The sequence below is a fragment of the Pan troglodytes genome, chromosome 18, assembly GCF_028858775.2.
Source record: "Pan troglodytes isolate AG18354 chromosome 18, NHGRI_mPanTro3-v2.0_pri, whole genome shotgun sequence".
NCBI lineage: Eukaryota > Metazoa > Chordata > Mammalia > Primates > Hominidae > Pan > Pan troglodytes.
This window is the reverse complement of record NC_072416.2, coordinates 82989189-83014015: the sequence shown is the minus strand read 5'-3', so window position 1 is coordinate 83014015 and position 24827 is coordinate 82989189. Positions and strand designations below refer to the sequence as shown.

At 53.0% G+C, this 24827-nt stretch overlaps 1 protein-coding gene across 1 annotated transcript in view; it reads right to left on the bottom strand.

The window, feature by feature from the left end:
• Positions 1-24406, bottom strand: part of CRISPLD2 (cysteine rich secretory protein LCCL domain containing 2) — an 89593-nt gene extending 65187 nt beyond the window's left edge. Inside the window, exons 1-2 of the mRNA XM_016930296.4 lie at positions 24258-24406; positions 5675-5988 (exon numbers count right to left, since the gene is read on the bottom strand). Coding sequence (XP_016785785.3) covers positions 5675-5914 — 240 coding nt within the window. The 5' untranslated portion in view covers positions 5915-5988; positions 24258-24406. The remainder of the gene's footprint in view (positions 1-5674; positions 5989-24257) is intronic.
• Positions 24407-24827: the final 421 nt, after the last annotated feature.

The following is a 24827-nucleotide window of genomic DNA, read 5'->3' as shown; positions in this document are numbered from 1 at the left end:
GTCCGTATACTTTACCACAATGAGAAGAAATTGACAAGAGACGTCTTCAGCTTGCCCAGCCCTGCTCACCTCCCAGCACGGCCCATCCTGAATCAGCGGGGCCTGAGCAGGGGTCTGGGCAGAGACTCTGAAGACAGGCTGGCCCCAGGAACACACATGACTCCTGGGGAGAGAATTCCATGAACACAGCAAGCGTGTCCTTTCTCCTCTGTGGAGGAACAGACGCCAGGCAGCCCTGGCACAGCTGGCAGCTGACGCTGCACTTCCTCCCTGGAGTCCTCCCGACAGATGCTCCAGCTTTAAGCAGGCAGAAGCTGGCCTCCTGCCCTCTGCACACCCAGCCCCGGGCACACAGCAGATGCTCAGGGAAGACAGTCCTGTCTTAGCCCTGGGACCCCCCAGCAGGGAGTACCTGCCCAACACAACCGCATGCCTCGCTTCCCTCTCTCCCCGTGTCCCAGCAAGACTCCTCAACAGCCAAGGGGCAACAAACCTTGAGTCTTGGAGAGGTTAAGTAGCATGCCTGAGGTCACACAACCAGGAAGTCTTTCACAACCCCCTCTTGTCTGGCTACTAAGGGGGCTCTTCCTGCCTTGCATACTGTAACCAAGTGCCAGACCCATCCCACGAAAATCATAAGTTACTAAAATATGCTAATGCAATATGCTGACTGTGCAATATACTAAATGAGAATAGCATCATTCACATTTACTTGGAACTGATTTATGCATTATCTCATTGCCTCCTCCAAACAACCCTATGAGAAAGGGTTTCTTGTTCCCATCGTGCAGGTGAGGAAATATAAACAGAAAGGCTAAACAATCTGCCCGAAGTCACAAAGCTGGCCAGTGACAGAGCTGGCTGGAGGGAGGTAGGCTGGCTCCAGAGCCTGTCCACTCATAAAACCTCAGGACGGGCTGCTCAAATCTTCGGGGTTTTAGAATCCACCTTTCAGTGCTAAGGCTGTTTCAAAGGACTGTGGCTTGAAGCCACAGCAGGCAAGGTTGAGCAGGAAGCCACGTTTCCAAGACGCTTTCTCAAATCTGCATTGCTTGTTTGGGTGTGAACCAGAGCAGGGGGGCAACGCAGTGCAGTGCTGAGGGTGCTGGGCTGAGTGGCAGGGCCCCTGCCACCCCATCCTTTCAGCCTCCTTGCTCCGAGGTAGCCTCAGTAGCATCCACGAAGGCTCAGCCTCCCCAGCAGGCCAGCCTTTTAGACCACAGGACCCAGATCCCAGCTCCAATCCTGAAACATCACCAAGTAAACAAACAGGAAAACATGAAAGGCCTGCTCTGGGCTGCCCGGGCGGCCTGACTTTCCGTGCTGCAAAGAAGCTCCTTTCACTGGCACTAAGTCTTGCATGAAACCGGGAGGACCACACAGTGCAGGGACAAGAAGACCAGCATGAACCCAGCCTGCTCCAGACCGGGAGGCGGGAAGCATCTGGGATCCTGGGGGTCGCAGCTCAGTCAAGCTCCAGTCCCAGATGCTGACAACCTCTCCAGAGAGACGTGGGGCCTCCCTGCCCCATGAGGACCAAGGCCAAGCCACCAGGGATGCGCGGATTCGATGGGTCTCAACGTTCCCATGGCCCCTTTCCTTTCATTTCTCATAAAGCAACTCTCCCAACAGCATGTTCCAACAAGCCCCCTCTGCTCTCAGAAATTGGCGGTGAAAAAGAAAAACTTAGGTTGGGCACAGTGGCTCATGCCTGTAATCCCAGCACTTTGGGAGGCTGAGGTGGGCGGATCACCTGAGGTCAGGAATTCAAGACCAGCCTGGCTAACGTGGTGAAACCCCGCCTCTACCAAAAATACAAAAATTAGCTGGGTGTGCTGGTGCGCACCTGTCGTCCCAGCTACTCAGGAGGCTGAGGCAGGAGAGTCGCTTGAACCGGGAAGTGGAGGTTGCAGTGAGTCGAGATAGCACCACTGCACTCCAGCCTAGGCGATAGTGCTAGAATCTGTCTCAAAAAAAAAAAATAAGAAAGAAAGGAAGGAAGGAAGGAAGGAAGGAAGGAAGGAGGGAAGGAGGGAGGGAGGGAAGGAGGGCGGGCGGGAGGGAAGGAGGGCGGGCGGGCGGGCGGGCAGGCAGGCAGGCGGGGAGGGAGGCTAACTGACTTGGAAGACGAGGGGAGCGTGGCACGAGGGAACGCAGTGACTCTGAGGGAAGGCTTGCAGGTCTTCCGGCCTCTGCTCTGCCCCTTCAGAAACAGCCCCTGGGCAGGGTTGCTCTGCTTCCAGGAGCCTTTCTCACGGTGCGGTGTGTCCAGAGCTTGGAGAAAGACAGAAAGCCCAGCCAGAAAGCCAGTGTAGCCCTGACCCATTGGCAATGCCTCCCAGTTCTCGGGAACGGCTCTTTGTTCTTCACTCCCCGCCTCCCGCCCAAATACGGCCCCGTCACTCCTCACCTGCCCGTCACCTGAGCCGCCTCCCTGCTTCCTGCTGGGCCCTCCAATCCCCAACACCGCACAGCAGCAAAAGTGTTTCACAGCCAAGCGCAGTGCCTCGCTCCTGTAATCCCAGCACTTTGGGAGGCCGAAGTGGGTGGATCACCTGAGGCCAGGAATTTGAGACCAGCCTGGCCAACATGGCAAACACTGTCTCTACTAAAAATACAAAAATTAGCTGGGCATGGTGGTGGGCACCTATAATCCCAACTACTTGGGAGGCCGAGACAGGAGAATCGCTTGAACCCAGGGGTCGGGGGTTGCAGTGAGCCGAGATCACGCCACTGCACTCCAGCCTGGGGGACAGAGCGAGACTCTGTCTCAAAAAAAAAAAGTGCTTCACAGTCATAAATGTATCCTCTCCCGCAAAAAAACCCTGTTTCTTTTTTTTTTCTTTTTTACCCCCATTTCAGCAATACCAAAACTCTATTCCTCATAGAATAAAAGGCAGGCTCCTCACCTAGCCTTAAAGCCCTGTGTGATTTGCCCCTGCCTGCGTCTCTGACCTCTTCCAATGGCCTCACTCCCTCAGAAATGAGCCATGGCCCTGCTGGCTTTTTGAGAGCTCCTCTGAGACCCGAAGCTGTTCTCCCGTTAAGGAAAGAGACTCACGAGGTGGTGGTGGCTTTCACACCTTCTGTTCCCTCTGCCCAGAACACCCTTCCCTGCACGCTTGCTTGCTCAACCATGCTCACCCTTCAGGTCTTAACTGAGATGGCTCCACCGCAGAGTGGGCCACCCTTACTCCTCCCTCTCAGTCAGGTTTCTTCCACCCCTAATGTTTTTTCTTGCATCTCCCTGTATTTCTTCATCTAACTCTGCACAACTCATAATCATGCCTCTTCCTGGAATCCAGGACAGTGCCTGGCACATCGAAGGTGCTCCACAAATACTTCCTGGCTACACTAGTCCGGAGGTGCCATGTGGACGGGGACCTCATCTGCTTTGTCCACCTCTTTATAGCAAGAATCTCACGGGGTGCTGGGCACACGGGAGGCACTCAAAAATACATAGAATTCACCAGTTGATTAAATATCAGGTATGTGGAAGGCAGAGAAGCAGAGCCTCCTACCCACACATTCAATAAATATGTATAGGCCGGGCACGGTGGTTCATGCCTGTAATCCCAGCACTGTCGGAGGCTGAGGTGGGTGGATCACTTGAGGTCAGGAGTTTGTGACCAGCCTGGCCAACATGGTGAAATCCCGTCTCTAATAAAAATACAAACATGGTGAAATCCCGTCTCTAATAAAAATACAAACATGGTGAAACTCCGTCTCTAATAAAAATACAAAAAATTAGCCTGGCGTGGTGGTGCATGCCTGTAATCCCAGCTACTCAGGAGGCAGAGTCAGGAGAATCGCTTGAACCCGGGAGCCGAAGGTTGCAGTGAGCCGAGATGGCACCATTGCACCCCAGCCTGGACGACAGGGCAACACTCTGTCTCAAAAACAAAGAAACAAACAGAAACAATAAATACGTATTAGCACCTTCTATGTGCAGGTTTTGGGGACAGACAGGGTGGCTTTGAATCCCAGCTTCACCATTTGTACATTTGTAGCTGTGTGGTTTGTACAAGTCCTTTAAAGATGAACCTCTCTGAGCCTCAGTTTTCTCTTCTGCAAATTGGTGCTAATACTTTCTATTTTCCAGGATTACTGTCAGGATTAAAGACGACACAATTCACGTGGCACGTAATAGCCACTCAACCCTCATGCCACGACCCTCCATGGCAGCTTTGTGGGGGAGACACGGGTCATCACCCAGTCCAGCTCAGCCTGTGGCAAAGGAGCGTGATCACAGCTTTAAAGACACAGATGAGACGGCAGCGTGTCTCTCAGAGCAATCACAGCAGGGGGCCATGGGTGCATTCCAAAGACATGATGATGCCTGTACCCGCACAGTGGCAAAGACTCAGACTCTTGGGGAGATGTGGATTTTTTTATTTTTATTTTTTTTGAGACAGGGTCTTGCTCTGTCACCCAGGCTGGAGTGCAGTGGCGCAATCTCAGCTCACTGCAGCCTCGACTTCCCAGGCTCAAGTGATCCTCCTTCCTCAGCTCCCACCCCCCACCTCCACCTCCACCTCAGTCCCACTGCAGCTGGGACTACAGGTGCGCACCACCATGCCCGGCTAACTTGGATTTTTTTGTAGAGACGGGGCTTTACCATGTTACCCAGGCTGGGACGTGGGTTTGTTTAAAAAGCCATTCATAGCTGATGGATGGCCAAGGTGGAGGCTCCCGGTTGGTGGACGAGGAGGGACCCTGGAAGACTGTGGTCCTTTCCTCTGTAGTTCTGGAAAACCAGCCAGGAAGGAAGTTTCCACACTGGAGCTTGGGGTCAAGTAGCAGCATCCCCCAACCACACCTGGAACACCCATCACAAGCACCCGGGAGGGTTGACCTTGCCTGTCTTCTGTCACCGTTAGCTCCTTTCCCGGTTAGCAAAGCCTAGGGGTTGGGGAGGCAGGGTCAGTCTGTGCCGGGCCCTTCACAGCCTCAGCTTATCTCACAGTCATGGCAACCACGCGAGGAAGGACTCTCCAAGTGGAAAGTGAGGCTCACACGGGCTAAGGAGAAGTCAGGGTGGTGCAGCTAGCGTGTGGCACAGCTGAGATCAGCATCAGCAAAGCCCAGCCCTGGGCCCCTCCCCACTCTGCCTCCAGGTGGGAAGGGCTGAGAGCTGTGTTCCCAGTGGAGCTACCAAGAGTGACATGAAGGCAACGAGGCAGGCTCTGCACAGGGAACCCACGTGTGTTGTTTTGGCAGAATGTTAAGAACAGAGCCAGAGCCAGACAGGGTGACTCATGCCTCTAATCCTAGCACTTTGAGAGGCTGAGGCAGGAGGATTGCTTGAGCCTAGGAGTTCAAGACCAGCCTGGGCAACATAGCAAGACCCCCATCTCCACAAAATATTTAAAATCTAGCTGGGCACCATGGTGCATGCCTGTAGTTCCAGCTACTTGGGAGGCTGAAGCAGGATCGCTTAACCCCGGGAGTCTAAGGTTTCAGGGCATGACGATTGTGCCATTGCACTCCAGCGTCAGTGGCAGAGTGAGACCCTGTCTCAAAACAAACAAACAAAACAGAACAGAGCCGGGATCCTCCCCTGCCAGAGGAGACCCTGAGCCAGCCATCACACGCACTGGCTGGGGAACAGAGCAGGCTGGTGGCCCAGGCCCCACCCCCGGTGCCAGCCTCTGCGGCCGGAGCCGGCGCTCACCATGTACTCCATGTTGGAGGCCTGAGGCTGCACCTGGCCCCGAAGCTTGTTGTGCAGCATCAGGATCTCCTCCTTGTCCTCCCTGGGGATGGCTCTGCGGACCCGGGAGTGAGACTCGTTGTGCTGGTATTTGCTGAGCAGCTCCTCTAAGAGAGTGACGTTGGGCAGGAGGTAGCCTTGGGATCCGCAGACCAGGAACAGCAGCCCCAAGGGGATGACACCACCCAAGACGCAGCTCATGGCTCCACTCCTGCAGCAACTATGGGACTCACGGGGCAGCCTGGGCTCCTGGGGCAGAGCTGGGCGCTTGAGCTCTGAAAGGAAGCAGAGGGTGGTGGGAGACGTCGCATTAGTAGGAGCCGGTCACAGCGCTGGCTGGAGCAGCGAACGCAGCACACACGACTCTCTCCATTTTACAGATGTGGAAACTGAGGCTCACAGAAGCTAAACAAGCAAGGTCCCACAGACAGGAAGTGGTGGAGCTGGGATTTACGCCCAGGGTTTCCAGCGAGGCGAGCTGTCAGGATTGCAAAGAGGATAACCTAGGAGAGTTCCTGCTGGACTCAAGTTTTCCTTGAGCGAGTCCCTGCATTTTCTAATCATGAGTCAGCACCTCTTATTCATTCAGGACTCAGCTGAATCTCAGGCACAAATTAGCTTCTATCACCTGCCCCAAGGGGATTGCTAAAGTCATTTCCCATCACCAAAGGATGCTCCGTGGACCAACGTTGAGAGCAAACTTCTAGTCCCTGTGAAGTCAGACTCAGTTTACCAATAGTGGTTGACATATGGCTCCTCTTATCACGGCCCTCGCCCCGGGCCCCACCCGCACATCTGTTGCACACTAAGACACAGCTGCCCAGAACCACGTCCAGCCAAGGCCTCAGCCTTTTGTTCCCTCAGAAAACCCTTCATCAGCACCTACATAGGCCGGTCGTTTATGTTATTCTCAATCACCATGGCAACCCAGGAGGTCAGGCTGTTCTCATCCCCATTTTACAGATAAGAAACCTGTGGCTGGCCGGGCGCGGTGGCTCACACCTGTAATCCCGGCACTTTGGGAGGCCGAGGCGGGCGGATCACAAGGTCAGGAGATCGAGAACATCCTGGCTAACACGATGAAACCCTGTCTCTACTAAAAAATACAAAAAATTACCCGGGCGTGGTGTCGCGCGCCTGTAGTCCCAGCTACTTGGGAGGCTGAGGCGGGAGAATGGCGTGAACCCAGGAGGCAGAGCTTGCAGTGAGCCGAGATTGCGCCACTGCACACTAGCCTGGGCGACAGAGCGAGACTCTGTCTCAAAAAAAAAAAAAAAAAAGAAAGCTATGGCTTAGTGTGGAGACAAGACAAGCCCAAGGCCGGCCTCCTGGTAAGCAGAGATGCTGAAATTCGAAATGATGATTACAAAGACCCAGAGTTTTCCAGCAAGCTACCTTGACTCCTCTGTCCCTGGGGGCCAACTACCTCCCCTCCATTATAGGGTCACGAACCACAGACCCCCTCCTCCTGGCTTGCCATCTGAAAAATATATGTTATTGGCCCAAGAAGACAAGGAAGGGCTTGAACGAGTGCGTCCACACACACCCCTCCTCTCTGCTTTCCTCGCAGGGGAGAGTCGGGGCCACCCAGTCACCTCCATCAAGCGCCTTATTTTGTGCTGGACTCTGAGATGGAGACTGGGGATGCGAAGATGAAGAGGACTCTGTCCCTGGCCTCAAGGAGCTCAGTTAGGTCGGGGAGATGGAGGAGGAAACCCGCAGTCCCCACATAGCAGGACAAGGCTGACTCTAAAGACAGCGCCAGGCCCTCGGGGGCCGGAAGAAGCAGCTCTGTCTGGAGGGTTGGGTGGTGGCCGTGCCTCAGGCTGACCCTTCGGAACTCCACGGGGCTCAGTTCTTCACATGAGTCCTCCCTGGTCTTCACCCCCATAGCACCAACCAGGTGTTTACCAGTCAAGTTGGCTGGGACAGTGGCAGTGCAAGGTGGGCATCCTCGGGTGGGGCCGGGGTGGGGAGATGTAGATCAAGGCCTGGAGGGGATGGAGGCCAAGACGGGCATCCCAGGAAGCAGAAACGTTGGCAACAGGCGACAGAGGCTGAGCCAAAGAGCTATGGGAATGCTGTGGTTCCCATTCCTGACCCCTGGAAACTCTCCAGGGTCCTGACTGAGCCTGCGCCTCAGACAAAAATAACCCCATGCGGAGAGGAGAGGCTTGGCTTGCTTTGTAGCAGGCCAGACGGGCTGCCCTCCTCCAAAGCCGAGCCCCGGGCTGCGTGGGGAGGACCTCTGCGTGCTTACTCGTCCCGCTGGGAAGCAGACCAAGAATGCAGAACTTCTCAGGATCCCTGATCTCTCTCTCTCAGGTTAGTCACACCACCATATATGAGCATTTCCAGCTGCAGGCGGCCAGGCTCAAAGAAGAGACGCCAGAAAACTCTGACGCTGGGTTGAGGTTGAGAGTGCGGTAATCGGCGTCACGGGGTGTCCTCCTGGTGTCATGACGATGCTCCGCTGATTTGCATGTACATAGTGAGATATCTTGGGGATAAGACCCAATCTAAACACAAAATTTGTTGATGTTTGAGATACACCTGATACATGTAGCCTGAAGGTAATTTTATCCAACGTGTTAAAATAATTTTGTGCATGGAACAAAGTTTTCACTGTGTTTTGACTGCAACCCATCACATGAGGTCAGGTGTGGAATTTTCCACACGTGGCTTCAGGGCAGTGCTCAAAAAGTTTTGGATTTTGAAGCATTTCGGATTTTGGATTGTCAGATCAGGGAGGGCCAACCTGTGCTTAACAAAATAAAACAAAATGCCAAAGTGAGAACACAGGAGGAGTCAAATGCTGTTTTTAAATGAGTCCTCTGGCATGTCCTCCTGAGCCAGCGTGAGCTATCCCAGGAGATCTGACTGGCCGCCTTTGTTCTGAATGTTAAAGGGACTTCCACAGCTTAGAGGCTGGTCCTTCTCCAAGGATTCCAAAGAGAAGTTATGAAGTCTCAGGTGGAGCTTTAGAGTTGGGAGAACCACGCGGTTTAGTGAAACCTCCACATTGGAAGACAACAGAAGGAAAAGGGGAGAGGAATGGAAGGGTTTCTCCAAGTGCCCTCATGTGCACCACAAAAGCCGCCAGCCTGGGAAACACAGGCCTGCCATGCTGGGTGGTGTGCCAGTACTGTTGGGTCTGAAAGTGGTTGGGTTTGACTTCAGCCCAGAGGGCCTGGGGGTGGGTCGGGGGGTCCCTGCTTGGGAGGGGATGAGGCTCCTCCAGATCTGGATGGCTCCTACTACATTTGGGCCGCAGGAGAACACAGAAGATTTTGAGCAGAAAAGTAACCATAGGCCGGGCATGGTGGCCCACGCCTGTAATCCCAGCACTTTGGGAGGCCGAGGCAGGTGGATCACCTGAGAAGTTCGACATCAGCCTGGCCAACACGGAGAAACCCCGTCTCTACTAAAAATACAAAATTAGTTGGGCGTGGTGGCGCCTGCCTGTAATCCCAGCTACTTGGCAGGCCGAGGCAGGAGAATTGCTTGAACCTGGGAGGTGGAGGTTGCAGTGAGCCGAGATCATGCTATTGCACTCTAGCCTGGGTGACAAGAGCAAAACTTCACCTCAAAAAAATTAAAAAAAGAAAAGTAACCATAAAAGGGCCAGCACCTCATTCCAGTTTGTACCCCCAGAGCCCAGTGCTGGGTGCACAGGAACAAGCACACAGCTATGGGTTTGAGCTGGTTTTCCCCAAACTCACACATTGGAGCCCTAATGTCCAGGACCTCCAAATGCGATGTATTTGGAGACGGGGCCTTTGCAGAGGTGATTAAGGTAATGTGAGGCCATGAGGTTGGGCCCTAACCAAGCTGACTGGTGTCCTTACTAGAAGAGTTTAGGACCGAGACACGCAGAGGACGACCACATGAGGACACAGGGAGCAGACGCCGTCTGCCAGCCACAGAGAGAGACCCCAGAAGAAACCAGCCCCGCCAGCACCTTGATCTTAGACTTCTGGCCTCCAGAACTGTGGGAATCTAAATTCCTATTGTGGAAGCTTGTGGTACTTTGCTGTAGCCGGCTTAACAGACCAACACGCATCAGATAACACATGGGTGGACAGGACTGTTTCCAAATATGCCCCTGGCTATTGTAAAGAGGAGACACGAAGGAGGCAGACAGGCACGTTAGGAGGCCAAGGCCAGGGTCCTGGCTGGAACCTGGTTGGTGCCATCTGCCAAAGCCACAAACCAATTGGTCGAGGCCCAGTTCACAGGGGCAGTGCCCGGCAGCCCTGGCCCACACTGCCCATTCTACCCTCACTTCTGAGACAGCTCAGTCGGAACCGGGACCGAAGCACTTCCACCCCTTTTCCATTGACAATGAAAACACACAAACTCTTTCCAAATGGGATGGACCTCCAAGTGGTCCTGGGCTTGCCAACGTCAAGAAGGGGCTCATGCCAGCAACCCTCAGGGCGAAGGGGGCCGCCGGGGAAGACCTGCCCTGCGCCCGTCGTGGTGTGAGCGCCTGACCTCCGTGACCTCCTCTCACCCTCCTGACTTTCCAGAGTCTGGGCTCCATCACTCCCACTCTACACATGAGGAGGCTGAAGCCCATGGAATTTAAGGAACCTGCCCAGGGCGAGCAGCAAGTCTGGAGCTGGAACGCAGCTCTCCTAACCTCGAGGCCCAGGTGTGCCCTTGGCTTAGTGCCCTGCTGCCTCCCGCGGAGTGGGCTTCCCTCTGGATGTGAAAATCCCAAGCACCCCCACCAACCCATGCAGGGGGAAGGGGGCTCCCAAACCAAACAACCGAATCTTGCCCTAAAGTTCTCTTCCACCCTCTTCTGCCTCCTGAGAAGGCTGCTGGGCTGGGGGAGTCAGGGCACGGGCCTCCCGGGTCACGTGGTGCCTCTGTTGATGAGAAGGCACCAATGTGTCCCCCCATGGGAGACGACGGAGACCCTCGCATCATGGTGACGTTCCACCAACACAAACACGCCCCCCCACCACCATCGGTGCTGCCCACTCACCTTTGACCCAGATATGATGAGCTGATCTGTGACCTCTGACCTCTGGCAGATGGATGCCCCCTGCAGAGTGCCCTCCTAGCGTCCTGGAAGAGCTCACGCTTTGGTGGCTGCCCCGAGTGCACTTCAGTACCCGGGGAGTGAGGCTTCCACTCTAACTCTGCTCTTCTACCCCTGATGCTCCCAGGCAGGGCCGGGTGCATGCGTCACTCCTAGAGAGATGCCCCTGCATCCTGTCCACTCAGCCACTCATTGATAATGAAATATCACTGGGGACCGCGGGACAACACAGCAGAAATGCTCTCTGGAAGATTTTGTTCTCTTTTGCCAGAGTTGCAAAACTGAGCCCATAAGACCACAAGTAAGATAACGGCTCCGAGACCTCATGAAAACACACCAGATTTCAGCACACAGCAGAGGCTGGGAGGGGAACGGACAGAGCTTTCAGGTCCCAGGGTCAATGGTGAGACCCACAGCTGGCGAATCAAAGCGACGGGAGCCACATTTCTCCCGCGCTGCCCAGAGCTTTGAGATGCATTTGGACTCTAGCAGGGAGGCAGCTGTTTTCAGCCCCATTTTACAGAAAGTACAACTGAGTCCAGGAGACTGGCATTTAGGAGACTGTGTGCCTAGTTTAAAGTGAAACCAAGACTTGAACTCAAACTTGCCAAAAGTTTGGAGGACTTTCAACACAGCTTGTTTGCACTATGAGCTCTCCAACCGCACCCCTCTACCCTGGCCAAGGCTTTGTGGACATTTAGGGGATCGCCAAACCATGTGTCCAAGTTTAGCGAGGGGTCTCCCTGATGGTTATCTCTTGGGCGCCATCGTACTCAACACTCAGAAGTGAGTGAGGGAGAAGGAGCTGGGCTGAAGCTCATTGCGTCATTGGCCTGGGCTGCAAGTGCCTTGTGTTTAGGAGAATCTGCCAGAAAGATGAATCTCGGGACTTAGCCTGTCAGCCGTCAGCTCCCAGCCTGTGCCAAGCTCCCTGCTTTTGCACATGCTGTTCCCACAGCTCATCCCATGACCCCGACATGCCCCGCTTCACTGGCCCAGGCCGGGGAGATGAATTCCTGCTCATTGCTAAGACTCAGCCCGAGGAGCACGGCTTCCTAGAAACCTCCAGTGTAATCACACCGCAGACCTGCGGGTCTCGTTCACCGCCGAAGCGTCGATGTCTAAGTCAGTGTTTGATAAATATTTACGGGATGACTGTGTGGCCCCCTCCTGCTCCCAGCTAGATCAGAAAAGCCATATAAGGACTACGTCTGATTTGGGCTGCTTCTTTACTGACTGCAGCATGGGCTCTCGGGGAAGAGAGACCTGGGTTCAATTCTTGACCTTGCCCGTCACTGGCCCTTGGCCTTGCCCAAGCCTGTGTCATCTTGGACACAGCACCGAGCTTCTTGAGTTCACATCTGTGGGTGGAGGGGAGTGACAGGTCCTACGGCTGTGAGGAAGGAAAAAGGTCCTGAACTTCAGTCCCCAGTCAGTGCACTGCCTGTTATCATAAGGAGGCTGTGCCAGAGCCTCCAAAAATGCATCGTTTGAAGGGATTTTAGAAGGCTGGAGTTAATAATGTGGAATGCTATGAACAGACAATTCTCTCTTCATATTATTTCAAAGCCCACGTTTGCCTTAACAAAATCCAATGTTTAAAAATCCGGCTGGACATGGTGGCTCACGCCTGCAATCCCAGAACTTTGGGAGGCCAAGGTGGGTGGATCACCTGAGGTCAGGAGTTCAAGAGCAGCCTGGCCAATGTGGTGAAACCCCATCTTTACTAAAAGTACAAAACTTAGCCAGGTGTGGTGGTGCGTGTCTGTAGTTCCAGCTACTCAGGAGGCTGAGGCAGGAAAATCACTTGAATCTGGGAGGTGGAGGTTGCAGTGAGCCGAGATCGTGCCTCTGCACTCCAGCCTGGGTGACACGGCAAGACTCAAAAAATTAAAAATTTGAAAATTTAAAAATTAAAAAAAATAAAAATCCTATTAGGCCAGGTGCGGTGACTCACATCTATAATCCCAGCACTTTGGGATGTTGAGCTGGGAGGATCGCTTGAGCTCAGGAGTTTGAGACCAGCCTGGGCAACATGGTGAGATCCTGTCTCTAGTAAAATTAATAATAATAAAAAAATTAGCCAAGCACGGTGCCACATGCCTGTAGTCCCAGCTACTCGTGGAGGGGCTGACATGGGAGGATCGCTTGAGCCTGGGAGATGGAGACTGCAGATCGTGCTACTGCTTTCCAGCCTGGGCGACTCTATCTCAAAAGAAAAAAGGAAAAAAAATCTGTTAAATGTCCAATGCTTGGGGGATGGCAGGGGACCCTCTACTGAATTTGAAACGTTTATTAGCTCAGTATATACCTTGAGCATTGGCCATTTTTCCCCAGATGTCCAAGATGTCATGCGCCAGGTCTGGGGGATTCATGTCACCACCTGGCCAGGTGCCACCCATGCAAATGTATTTGGTGATTCACGCCGAGGTTATCTTGTCAGATGTCATTTTCTGTCATGGAGCTCTGTCCTCTTCCATGGCTGCGTCTCAGCTGAGTTGACAGGCCCATGGGCACCCCCAGCCCTGGGCTCCCCACCCAGGATTGCAGCTGCTCTGACTCAGCCTCCCTCCCTGGACCCAGAGCTTCTCAAGGGCCGGAACAGTGGTGGGATGGTAAATCGTTCACCACCAGCTTCCAAAACAAAAACCAAGCATAAACCAGCCTGCCTTGCAGTGTTTGCCAATTCCCTCGGTGTAAATACTCCCACCATGGCCAACTTCAAGCAACCAGTGTGAAGTCACCGAGCATGGAGTTTCTGGAAAGAGATCCCCAGAAGCATGCGGTCACGCAGCCTTTCCATCATGCAGATCCCATAGACACTGATAATCTCAAGAGCAGAGGCCACAGTAATATGCAGGAAAAAAGTCAAAAGTGATAGGTTTTAAGTATTTATTACCTTCTTTTTAAATATGACTCTTTTTTTTTTTTTTTTTTTTAAGACAGAGTCTCACTCTGTAGCCCAGGCTGAGGCTAGAGTGCAATAGCATGATCTCAGCTCACTGCAACCTCCACCGCCTGGGTTCAAGCAATTCTCCTGTCTCAACCTCCAGAGTAGCTGGGACTACAGGTGCATGCCACCACGCCTGGCTAATTTTTGTATTTTTAGTAGAGACAGGGTTTCCCATATTGGTCAGGCTGGTCTTGAACTCCTGACCTCAGGCAATCCACCCGCCTCGGCCTCCCAAAGTGCCAAGATTACAGGCATGAGCCACCATGCCCGGAATATAACTTAACTGTAAGTTTTTATAATCTAACGTTTAATGCTGGTTGTGTTGAACTGGTTCGCAATCCATTTTTTACTGAATTTTATTTATTTATTTGTTTTGAGGCAGGGTCTCTCTATTACCCAGGCTAGAGTGCAGTGTGCAATCATGTCTCACTGCAGCCTCAACCTCCCAGGCTCAAACGATCCTCCCATCTCAGCCTCCCAAGTCGCTGGGACTACAGGTGTGCAACACCAGGCACAGCTAATTTTGTATTTATAGTAGAAACGGGGTTTCACTATGTTGCCCAGGCCACCCTCGAACTCCCGAGCTTAAGTGATCCTCCCACCTCAGCCTCCCAAAGTGTTGGGATTACAGGTGTGAGCCACTACGCTGGCCCTGAAAATGTAACTATCAGCTCTCAAGAGCTGGTATGAGCCAGTCCAAGCTGGCTGCAGTTCACCATTGGCCAGCACTGAGCCTTGTTCAATCAACTTTATGCCCCCAGCAAATGTTCATCACCAAACCCACGCCAACGCGGGATGAGGAAGGGGCTGCCGCAGGCATGGCCTGGGCCCTCTACTCCTGCACTGAACATTTCATGTGGTCCACAAACTGATGAGGCCACTGTGACAATAGCCCTATTTTACAGACGATGAAACTGAGGCTTAAAAAAGATAAGCAACTTGCCTGTGGTCACACAGAAGGCCTGAGGACAATGTCGATTCATTCACTACGCCCTGGTCACTTACCAGTCCTGGGTCGTCCACACAGCGACTCTCCTAAACGTCAGGGCAGTTCTGACCTGTGGCCCCGCACGACTCAGCTGAGAACCATGGTCCACAGGAGAGCAGCTGACCCCAGAAGCCTGGGGGTCGGGGTGTTCTCTAGGCTCTACCCTTCCTCACAAGTATCAAAGGAGAACTCAGATCTGAGCAAGAGGCCAAGGGCAGATCAGAGTCATACCCACAAACCACCCAGAAATTCCAGGAATGAAGCAGTGGCTGGAAGGAGGGGTACTCCACTCCCCCCGTTTGTGTCTCTGGCAGATCCCTTGACTGAGCAGAACATCCCGTTAGAGCGCCTGGGTAAGCACCACGCAGTGAGTGGGGGCCCTTTCTCCCCTACTCACTGCAGCCTGGCAGTTTTCCTTAAACCCTTCTTGGCAGGATTAAAGCCAGACCCAAGGGAGGCCACAGTCCAGCTCCAGCTCCTTCCCTAGCTGCTGCCTGCACCGTGCTGAATTCCCCATCTCCCCAGGACAGCCAACAGTCCACTCAGCTTAAAGGCGACACCAGCCCCACAAGGCACCTTCTCTCCTCCTGTCACCTCAACAAAAGATAATATTCTTTTTTTTTTTTCTTTTTGAGACGGAATCTTGTTCTGTCCCCAGGATGGAGTGCAGTGGTAAGATCTCGGCTCACTGCAACCTTTGCCTCCTGGGTTTAAGCGATTCTTCTGCCTTAGCCTCCCGAGTAGCTGGGACTACAGGCATGCACCACCACATCCAGCTAATTAACAAAAGATATATTTTTATGGGATTTCTGAGACAATATGTCTGGATGCTTAATTGAGCAAAAAAACTATACAATGCTTTTCATTGTTTACATACTATGCTAAGAATATACAAAATTTTGGACAAAAAGAAAATAGTCATTCAACAAACTCTTATTTAATCTACTATGTGAAAAAAAACTGAAAAGCAGGTGCATTCGATGCAAGCCAAGGTGATATACAAGAAAAGTCACTTTTAAGGGACCAGGTAATAAATTAATACATTCTTTAAAACCCCAGGACATAACTCCTGGGGCACCTTTCTCCCTTCTTGAAGACGTGTGGCTGTTTCCCTGGAAACAATGTTCCCAGCAAAGCTTTAAAAGATAAACAGCAGGAGCCCTCCCTCTCCGAAGGGAAAGGAATTACGGACTCCCAGAAGGCAATGCGGAAAGGCATAGAGAAGAATGGGCAGCTCTGGGTTCGAATTCTGCCTCCACTGCATGGAGCTGGGCTTGCCTCAACTTCCTCAAGCCTCTAATTCCTCACTCATGCATGAGGCCCTGAGTTTCTTCCATGGCTAGGGGAGGAAGGGTGCTATGACTACCCAGGATCATGTTTATAAAGGGCCCAGTGACAGAATCCCAGGAACTTAATGGTGTTTAATGATGTTTCTTTCCCTTCTCCTCCTGAGTAAATTCAGGGCCCCAGGTCATCTCTGTGCTGGGCTCCAGGGCTGGCAGCCCGGGCCAGTCTCCCTGCCTGAGAAGCGTGATTCACTGACAGGTGGCATCCGCGAAGATGAGTCGAGAGCCGGCTGCGGAACCTCCACAGCACTCTGCAGGTGAAAATCCCAGGAGTCCTTGCGATCTGCAAGTGAAAAAGACCGAATCTGCCCTCGGGACTGGGAGGAGACAGAGAGTAAACAAACGGGCAGCGGACAGGTAAATACAGAAGGTGTGAGCAGGACATCCCGGACACACGGATGGCGAAGATGAACAGAGGAGGGGGGCAGAACCACTCTGGTTGGGGTAGACGGCAAGGTCCTGCTGAGCTCTTAAAGAAAGGGCACTGTAGGCCCGGTGCGGCGGCTCGCACCTGTAATCCCAGCACTTTGGGAGGCCGAGAAGGGCAGATCACCTGAGGTCAGGAGTTCGAGACCAGCCTGGCCAACATGGTGAAACCCTGTCTCTACTAAAAATACAAGAATTAGCTGGGCGTGGTGGCACCTGCCTGTAGTCCCAGCTACTTGGGAGGCTGAGGCAAGAGAATCGCTTGAACCCGGGAGGTGAAGGTTGCAAAGAGCTGAGATCGCACCACTGCACTCCAGCCTGAGCAACAGAGTGAGACTCCTTCTCAGAAAAAAGAAAAAAAAAAAAAAAAAAGAAAGGGCACTGCAGGCAGCAGGAAGGGCAAGGACAAAGCCTCAGAAGGGGTCACAGTCGAGGCGTGACCGTGACCGAGGACAGGCGAAAAGCCCGTGAAGCTGGGGAGGAATGGGGTCAGGAGGCAGCCAGGGCCAGGTGGTGAGCAGCCTTGAAGGCCACGGTGAGGACTCTTGGTTTTGCTCTAAATGCAAAGAGGGCCCTCGAGGGAGGGAAGTCGGGCGGTGACAGGGTCTGGTTTGTGTCGCGAAAGCCTTGCAACACACAACAGCACAGACAAACCCCGCAGACACGGTGCTCAACCAACAGAAGGGGCCAGACTCCGGGGATTCAACACGCATGGTTTCATTTAAGTCAAGTCCAAACCAGGCAAACCCAGCCTGTGCCCTTAGAAGTCCGGAAATGACTACCTTGGGGGGTGCGGGGGCAGTGAGAGGGGCCTGGGGGGCTTCTGGGGGCTGGCCAGGCTCTGCTGTGACCGGGGCTACGGCGCTTTGTGAAAATCTCTCTGCTGGTACAGAGACGGCTGTGCCCTCTTCCCCGGTATGTTAAGCATCAACAAGAAATTATAAAAAAAAAAAATTTGATGTTGCTCTGACCTCTGTTTGAAGACTGGATTATGAGGGCAGGAGTGGTCCAAGGAGAGAGCACACCATTATGCAAGAGAAAATCCCGGGGCCTTTCCCTCAGGAGTCTCAGAGCTGAAACAGGCCTGGGGCCCCGGCTCAGCAGCCTTCAAAGTGAACTGCGATGTGTCAGGCCCCAGATAAAGTCCAGCTGGCGGCGGGGCCTCCCCCTTGGACCCGCACACGACTCTCCTAGACAGGGCCCAGTTCATCCCAAGTCTGAGAGAGCACTTTGTCCTGCGATGCCAAGGCCCAGCTGAAAATACCTTCTCAGTCCCAGGGCAGCCCCAGCCTCGCAGGTCCCGGGGAATAAACCGTGTCTTCCCTCCCGGGGAGAACGGACTGGCTGTGTGGGCAGCAGGCCTGGGGCAGGAGGGAGAGATGGCAGGGAAGATGGACACACATCATAGAGGTGTCTTCAATGCCCTTGAGGAAACAGCTCACCCCTTCAGGGGTTATAAGTAAATGTGCGTAGCTGGCTCTTCCCAGGCACATAGGGGCATGAAACGTGCTCTGAAGGAGGGTGCCAGCATCCTCAGGACACTGACTCAGGCCCTGGAGCATCAGGGCGTCACAGCTTCAGCACAAAGTGCCAAAGGGCTGAGTGTTCTTCTGGAAGAAAGCCTTCCAAATATGCCAACAACTTGTTCTTAAGGGGCCTTCCTGATTTTGGAGGGAGGTGGTCTTTCAGCTGCCAGGTCACTAGTGACTTCTTTCTGGTCACACCAGGCCCTATAACCAGAACCGTCCACACAGCTCCACGCTGACCCCGGTAGCCAGCCCTCCATGCCCCACCTTTGTGCCAGGGCCCCAGGGCAAGCCTTCTTTAGCTTTCTAGGATAACAGGATGCTTTGTTACAACAGACTGCCAGCCCCACCCCACAGCTTCTGATCCAGGTCTCCAGGGAAGCCTGAAAACCTGCATTTCTATGAGTCCTCAGGTGCTTCCAGGTCAGGAACCCACTTTTTTTTTTGAGACAGGGTCTCACTCTGTTGTTCAGGTTGGAGTGCCATGGCGTGAACACTGTTCACTGCAGCCTCAACCTCCTGGGCTCAAGTCTTCTACCTCCCAAGAAGCTGGAATTACAGGTGTGCCCTACCACGCCTGGCTAATTTTTTTTCTTCTTTTATTTTATGTATTTATGTATTTTTATTTATTTATTTATTTATTTGAGATGGAGTCTCGCTCTGTCACCCAGGCTGGAGTGCAGTGTGTGATCTTGGCTCACTGCAGCCTCTGCCTCCCAGGCTCAAGCGGTTCTCCTCCCTCAGCCTCCCAAGTAGCTGGGATTACAGGCGTGCACCACCACGCCTAGCGAATTTTTGTATTTCCAGTAGAAACAAGGTTTTGCCATGTTAGCCAGGCTGGTCTCGAACTCCTGACCTCAAGTGATCTGCCCACCTTGGCCTCCCAAAGTGCTGAGATTATAGGTGTACGCCACTGCGCTGGGCCTTTCTTCCTTTATTTTAGAAACATGGAGAGGACAAGACACATTGAGAGGACACCAGCTAATTTTTAAATTTTTTGTAGAGACAGCGTCTCACTATGTTGCACAAGCTGGACTCGAACTCCTGGGCTCAGGCAATCCTCCCGCCTCGACCTCCCAAAGTGTTAAGGTTACAGGCATGAGCCACGGCGCCTGGCTGCAGGCCCCCACTCTGAGAAGCACTTCTATAAATTATAACAGCCTCTCAGTTCTCCTTCTTCCCCGACCTTGATCCAGCATTTCCCAAACCCTGTCCTTTGAATACCCCCCTTCCCAAGTTTTGCCCACCTTCCTACTGTGTACTGGTACCAGTACATATTTTGTTTTTCTTTTGAAATGGCATCTCGCTCCGTCACCCAGGCTGGAGTGCAGTGGTGGTGTGATCTCGGCTCACTGCAACCTCCGCCTCCCAGGTTCAAGCAATTCTTCTGTCTCAGCCTCCCCAGTAGCTGGGACTACAGGTGCCTGCCACCACGCCTGGCTAATTTTTGTATTTTTAGTAGAGATGGGGTTTCACCTTGTTACGCAGGCTGGTCTCAAACTCCTGACCTCAGGTGATCCACCGCCTCAGCCTCCCAAAGTGCTGGGATTACAGGCATGAGCCACCGCGCCTGGCCCCATATTTTGTATTTTTATTTAACTTGGCTTGTTTTTTGGGTTCCAAGAAATTTACTTTAAAAAGGTAACTTTCTATCACTCCCACTGGCAGAGAACCTGATCACTGGTGCCGTGAACAGACGGCAGGAGTGAAATTAAACACAGTAAAAACAACGGTTACTTCCTCCCAGCCAGGCACTGACACCAGCCAAAGGCTTTGTTGTAGAGGATGCTTGCTCTTTGTTGTAAAAGGAGATCAGGGTGTGGGAGAGGTGATAGGGACAATTCCACCTGTGACTTTCACCTTGCCATAAGCAGAAGGACCGGAAGAACAGAGAATGGAAAGAACAGCTCTTGGACTGGGGGGATTTGCTGCTGGATCTGTGCACGTGCTCAGTCACCTTGGGGACCCCTAGGTATGGGCTCTGCACACTTTGGAGGACACAGTTCATTCTAGAGTGAGCTGTTCTCAAGTTCTCAGTGCCACCGTGTTACTCTCTGTTCATCTTGATGGTGCCCACTAAGTGGTACAGCTCATCACAACACCTGCAGGACAGACCTTTGCTGCCCTGAGCCTGGCTCGTAGACTACAGGCACACCAAACTTCCTGCCATTTTCCAAGAGTCCCAGGCCCTTCTCCCCCTGCAGGCCTTTGCACACACACGGTGCCTCTGCCTGGGGCACCCTCGCCAGCTCCCCACCCACCCACTATCATCTTCCCCTGCTCGCAAAACCCTGCCTGTTTCCTCTAGGCGTTATCAGGCTCTTCTCAAGTCAGTCTCAGAAGATGCCAGCTCCATGCCAGCTCCCAGTCCTTAGAGGGGTCCAGTTGAGTCTTTCCCCTATTCAAAAAATATCTGGGGTAGGGTCAGTTCCAGCTCACTTGATTACAAGCAAAATGGGAGCATGACTTTTTTTCCTGGGATGTTGCCATTCTGTGCTCAAAATAAAACACGTTCCAGAAATTGGGATTGAAAATGTGGGATTTCATAATTTATAATTTTTAAAAAATGATGGTCCGGAAATTGCACAATCCTCATCAGGACATTTTTTTTTCCCTCTGACTCTGTGGTTTTTGTCTTAGCTGACGCAGCACTCAAGACAATCAAAGATAAATCTCCCTCGGGCTGGACCACGATGTCCTCGCAGCCTTGCAAGAGGGGTCTTTGTCCAAGAGTACCCCTCATTGCACAGCCTGGGGTAGAAGGCAGGGCTCCCCCAGGGCGATGTCTCAGGATTCCCTGCCTGCTGCTGCTGTGACCCAGGTGGCATGCCAACACTGCCCACAAATGCCAAATGCCAGGGCTTCCCTGCACCCATGGAGAAGGCCAGCAACACATTCTGGAATGACATGACCTGAGTTGATGCTTCAAGAAGGAAGTCAAAAAAGAGGCCACAGTCTCCTCAATAAGTTAAACATAAAGTTACCATATGACCCAGCAATTCCCTCCCAGGTAAACACTCAAGAGATATGAAAACATCCGCCCTCAAAAAGCCTTGTACGCAAATGTTCACAGCAGAAGCCTCCGTAAAAGCCAAAGGTGGAAACAGCCCAGATTTCCTTCAGTGGAAGAATGAATAAACAAAACGTGGTCTATTAATACAATGGAATATTACTCAGCCATAAAAAAGGAACGAAGGTCTCATACACATTACAACACGGATGAACCTTGAAAACATGATGCTGAGTGAGAGGAGTCAGACACAAAAGGCCACACATTGTGTGGTTCCATTTACATGAAATGTCCAGAATAAGCAAGTTCGTAGAGACAGAAAGGAGATGAGCGGCTGAAGGGAGGAGAATGGCGAATGATGCCTAATGGGCCTGGGGTTTCCTTACGAGATGATGAAACGCTCTGGAATTAGTGGTGGTGGCTGCACAATACTGCAAATGTACTAAATGCCACTGAATTGTACACTTCAAAATGGGTTAAATGGTAAATTTTATGTTTATGTGTATTTTTACCACAATACATCTTTTCAGGAAAAAGAAAAAAGAACATGGCCCATCCTATTAACCACCACCCAGATCTACCTGTCCCTTGCCTGTCCCAGAACTCAGCGTGCTCTATTTAAGACTTTACAACGTGCTTTAGGTCCCTGTCCCTGGAAGGTCTGAGCATCTGTTCCACTCAATGAACTGAAGACGAAGTGAAATATGCCCGGATTGAATTTTCCTTTCCTGACAAGCCGTCAGCCCCTTTGAGTGATCCTGGGTTTGCACATCTGGGACTGATCAAAAACCAGTGCGTTTGCAAAAGAAGAAAAAAGAAAAAGAAAGAAAAAGCCTCCTGAGTCCGGCGCAGGCAGACATGCAGGCACCTCCCACACACAGCAAATGACGCTGGTGACAGAGGAAAGAAAATTCCAGTTCCCACAGGCCAAAGAGGTCAGTGCCCTGCCTCCAAAAACTTTCTGACCTCCAAAGACGTCAGAGGGTCCTGCCTCCAAAAACTTTCAAATGCAACCTACAAAGGGCCACATACTTAATTTGAGGTCTTCTGAGGGATGAAGTGCAGAGGTTTTAAGAGACCTCGCAGCCTTCTTCCCTAGCTCAGGCCTTCCCAGTCAAACCAAGTCTCCTCTCCAGGACAGAGGCAGGACTCAGAACCAGCACTGATCTGGGTCCTGGGACGGGGCTCTCAGTACCTGTCAGCAATGTTGAGCCCAAGCCCAGGGTCAGTTGATCCCCTTCCAGCCTCACCCCAACCGGGACCAGGGACCCAGATCCCTGCCAATGTTAAAAAAACTCCTACATGGCACAGAAAGACTCAACTAGTAGCAAGCTCTGCTGGGACAGTCATGTGGCTGGTCATTAGATGGGCACCTTCCCCCAGAATCTGGGGCAGGGCCCAGCCTGGACGGCAGCTCTACCCCGCTCCGGCTGTGTCATGTTGGGCACACACCTTAATAATTCTGAGCCTCAACTTACTCCTTGTAAAAAGTGCCCAGCTCATAGAGCAGGCAGTGAGCTCATCCATGGAAACCCTGGGCATGTCTGGTCTGTACTAAGCATCATGTAAATGTCAGCTACTTGTATTATTACAAATGGCATTATTACTATTCCTACTCTCACATCTTAAGAGACTCTGAAAAAATCAAAATCACCCTCTTGGTTTCTCCTCCCTGGGTACATTGTCCAGTGGTTTTAACTGGAGCCCCTCTAAGACAAAACATCACCTGTGTGAAGGTCAGGTTCATGGGTGGAGTTGGCAGTGGGCAGAGAAGTGTCTTAAAGAAAGTAGGGTCAAGAGTGCAGATAGGACCCACCTGGGGGTGACAGCATTCCATACCAGCTGGGGGATCTTAGGCAAGCACTTCACCTTGCTGAGCTTCAGTTTCCTCAGCTGTGAAGTGGGCATCAAGAGGCCTACTCCCCGGGGTGTTGCAGCGATGACAATACAGGTAAACTGCGTGGCACAGACCGCGTGCCTGCCGCACAGGCAACACAGTGACACACCCACCCCTTCTCCTGAGTAGGAACAGCCAGATCAGGGGCAGAAGCAGAAAATCAGGTGCATACAACCCAAGGAGCCCTGGGACAGCCGACAGTCACAACTCATGGCCTCAGTCTACTGGAAAGGACCATGCCCCGGTCCTGTTCTGCAAGCTGTCTTCACTGTCAGACATCAGACCCTGGATGGGGAAAGCAGGCTCACCCCATTCTACCAGGGCAAGAGGTCCAAAGGCCCAAAGAGGAAACTCACAACCCCACTCTCGGTTGCAAGGCAAGCCAGGCATTTGCACGGGATGCTTCTCTCAGCCAGGGCAGCAACTCACATTTTGGCTGAGAGATGCCCAATTCAAGTTGGACTGCGATGAGCAGGCATCAGCGAAGTCCTCCCTGGCTTGTCCACCAGCCCAGCCTTAGCAAGGGAGGCTCTGGGTCTGCAGCACATGAGGGACTAGCCCTGGCTCTGTCCACGTGGGACGACCGATCTCCCCCACACTCCAGAGTGAGCCCTCCGCTTCCAGGGTAACTCTCCCCACGCAGGAGTTATGCAGGTGCCCGCTCTGGCTAAAGAAACCCAGAAACGTGTTCCCCCAGACTGCAGAACCCTGACATGGCCCCAAGTCTCTACACATCCATTTGAAGCTCTGGAGACAGACAGAGCTGGGTTCCAGCCCTGGCTCTGCCCGGACAACTTACTTCACCTCTCTGACCCTCAGCATCTTCATCTGAAATATGGGAAGAAGGCTACCTTGCAAATGAAATCACAGAGGGGCGTGGCCCTCTAAACTGCAGCTGAATGCACATGCCACTAGATCACCCTGGTTCTCCAGACATGAGTAGGACACATTCTAATGCCTGCCATATCCATGCCATCAGCTTTCCAGTTATTGACACCCACTACGAACACAGGAATGCAACAAATGCTAGTGAACTGCACAAGGAAGGCAAGAGAGTAAACAGCCTCTAAGCAGCAGGATTCTGCGCTCAGATCGGCGTTGAATCCTGGCTCCCTGGAGTCCTGGCTGTGAGGTCCTGGGCAAATGAGTTGTTCTCGCTGAGCCTCAGTTTCTCCATCTGCAAAAGGGCATGTCGCAAAGCTGTGTTCCGCTATGCAAGCAGAGCACTCGGTGTGGTGCCCGCACACAGTCAGCCCTGCGAGGTGGCATCTGTCCTAGTTATTCCATCTTCTCGGGGGGGGGGGTAACAGTTTGCAAAACGGAGAGGCATGGAAATCACACTTACCTCCGCAGGGCTCCAATCACCAGCTCGCTGGCGTCTCCCGCGTCCAGCAGACGCGGTAGCAGCGGCGACAGCGCGGGCACAGCAGGCACAGCGGGCACAGCGAGAAGACAGCTCAATGGGAGCAGCCGGAGACGCCCTGGGATGCGAGTGGGTGCCGGGGCTCAGCGCACCGCCTCTTGTAGGCTCCCCGGAGCCCGGAGGCCACGCCCCCAGATGGCTGGCGGCGCTGGTAGGACCGAGCATCACCGGCCCCGCCCCCGGCCCCGCCCCGCAGGCTCAGCGGGCTGAAGGAGGCGGGGGGCAGCTGAGGCGCGGGCGCCGGGTGGGCGAGGAAGGCGGGGCCGCTGGCCTCCAGGGCCGGCTAGGGACAAGGAGACGCTCAGCTCCCTCGCCACTGGCCACACAAGTATAGTTTTTATTGAGCGCTTACTATGCGCCTGGCGCGGTGCCAAGCGCTTCCCACAAGGGGCTTGCAAATTTACCAAACCCCAGCTCTCTGCAGCTCAACTGGAAAATAGGAATAAGGAGGCGACCTCCCAGGGTTTTAGCAAATGAAATCCGCAAGGGCTG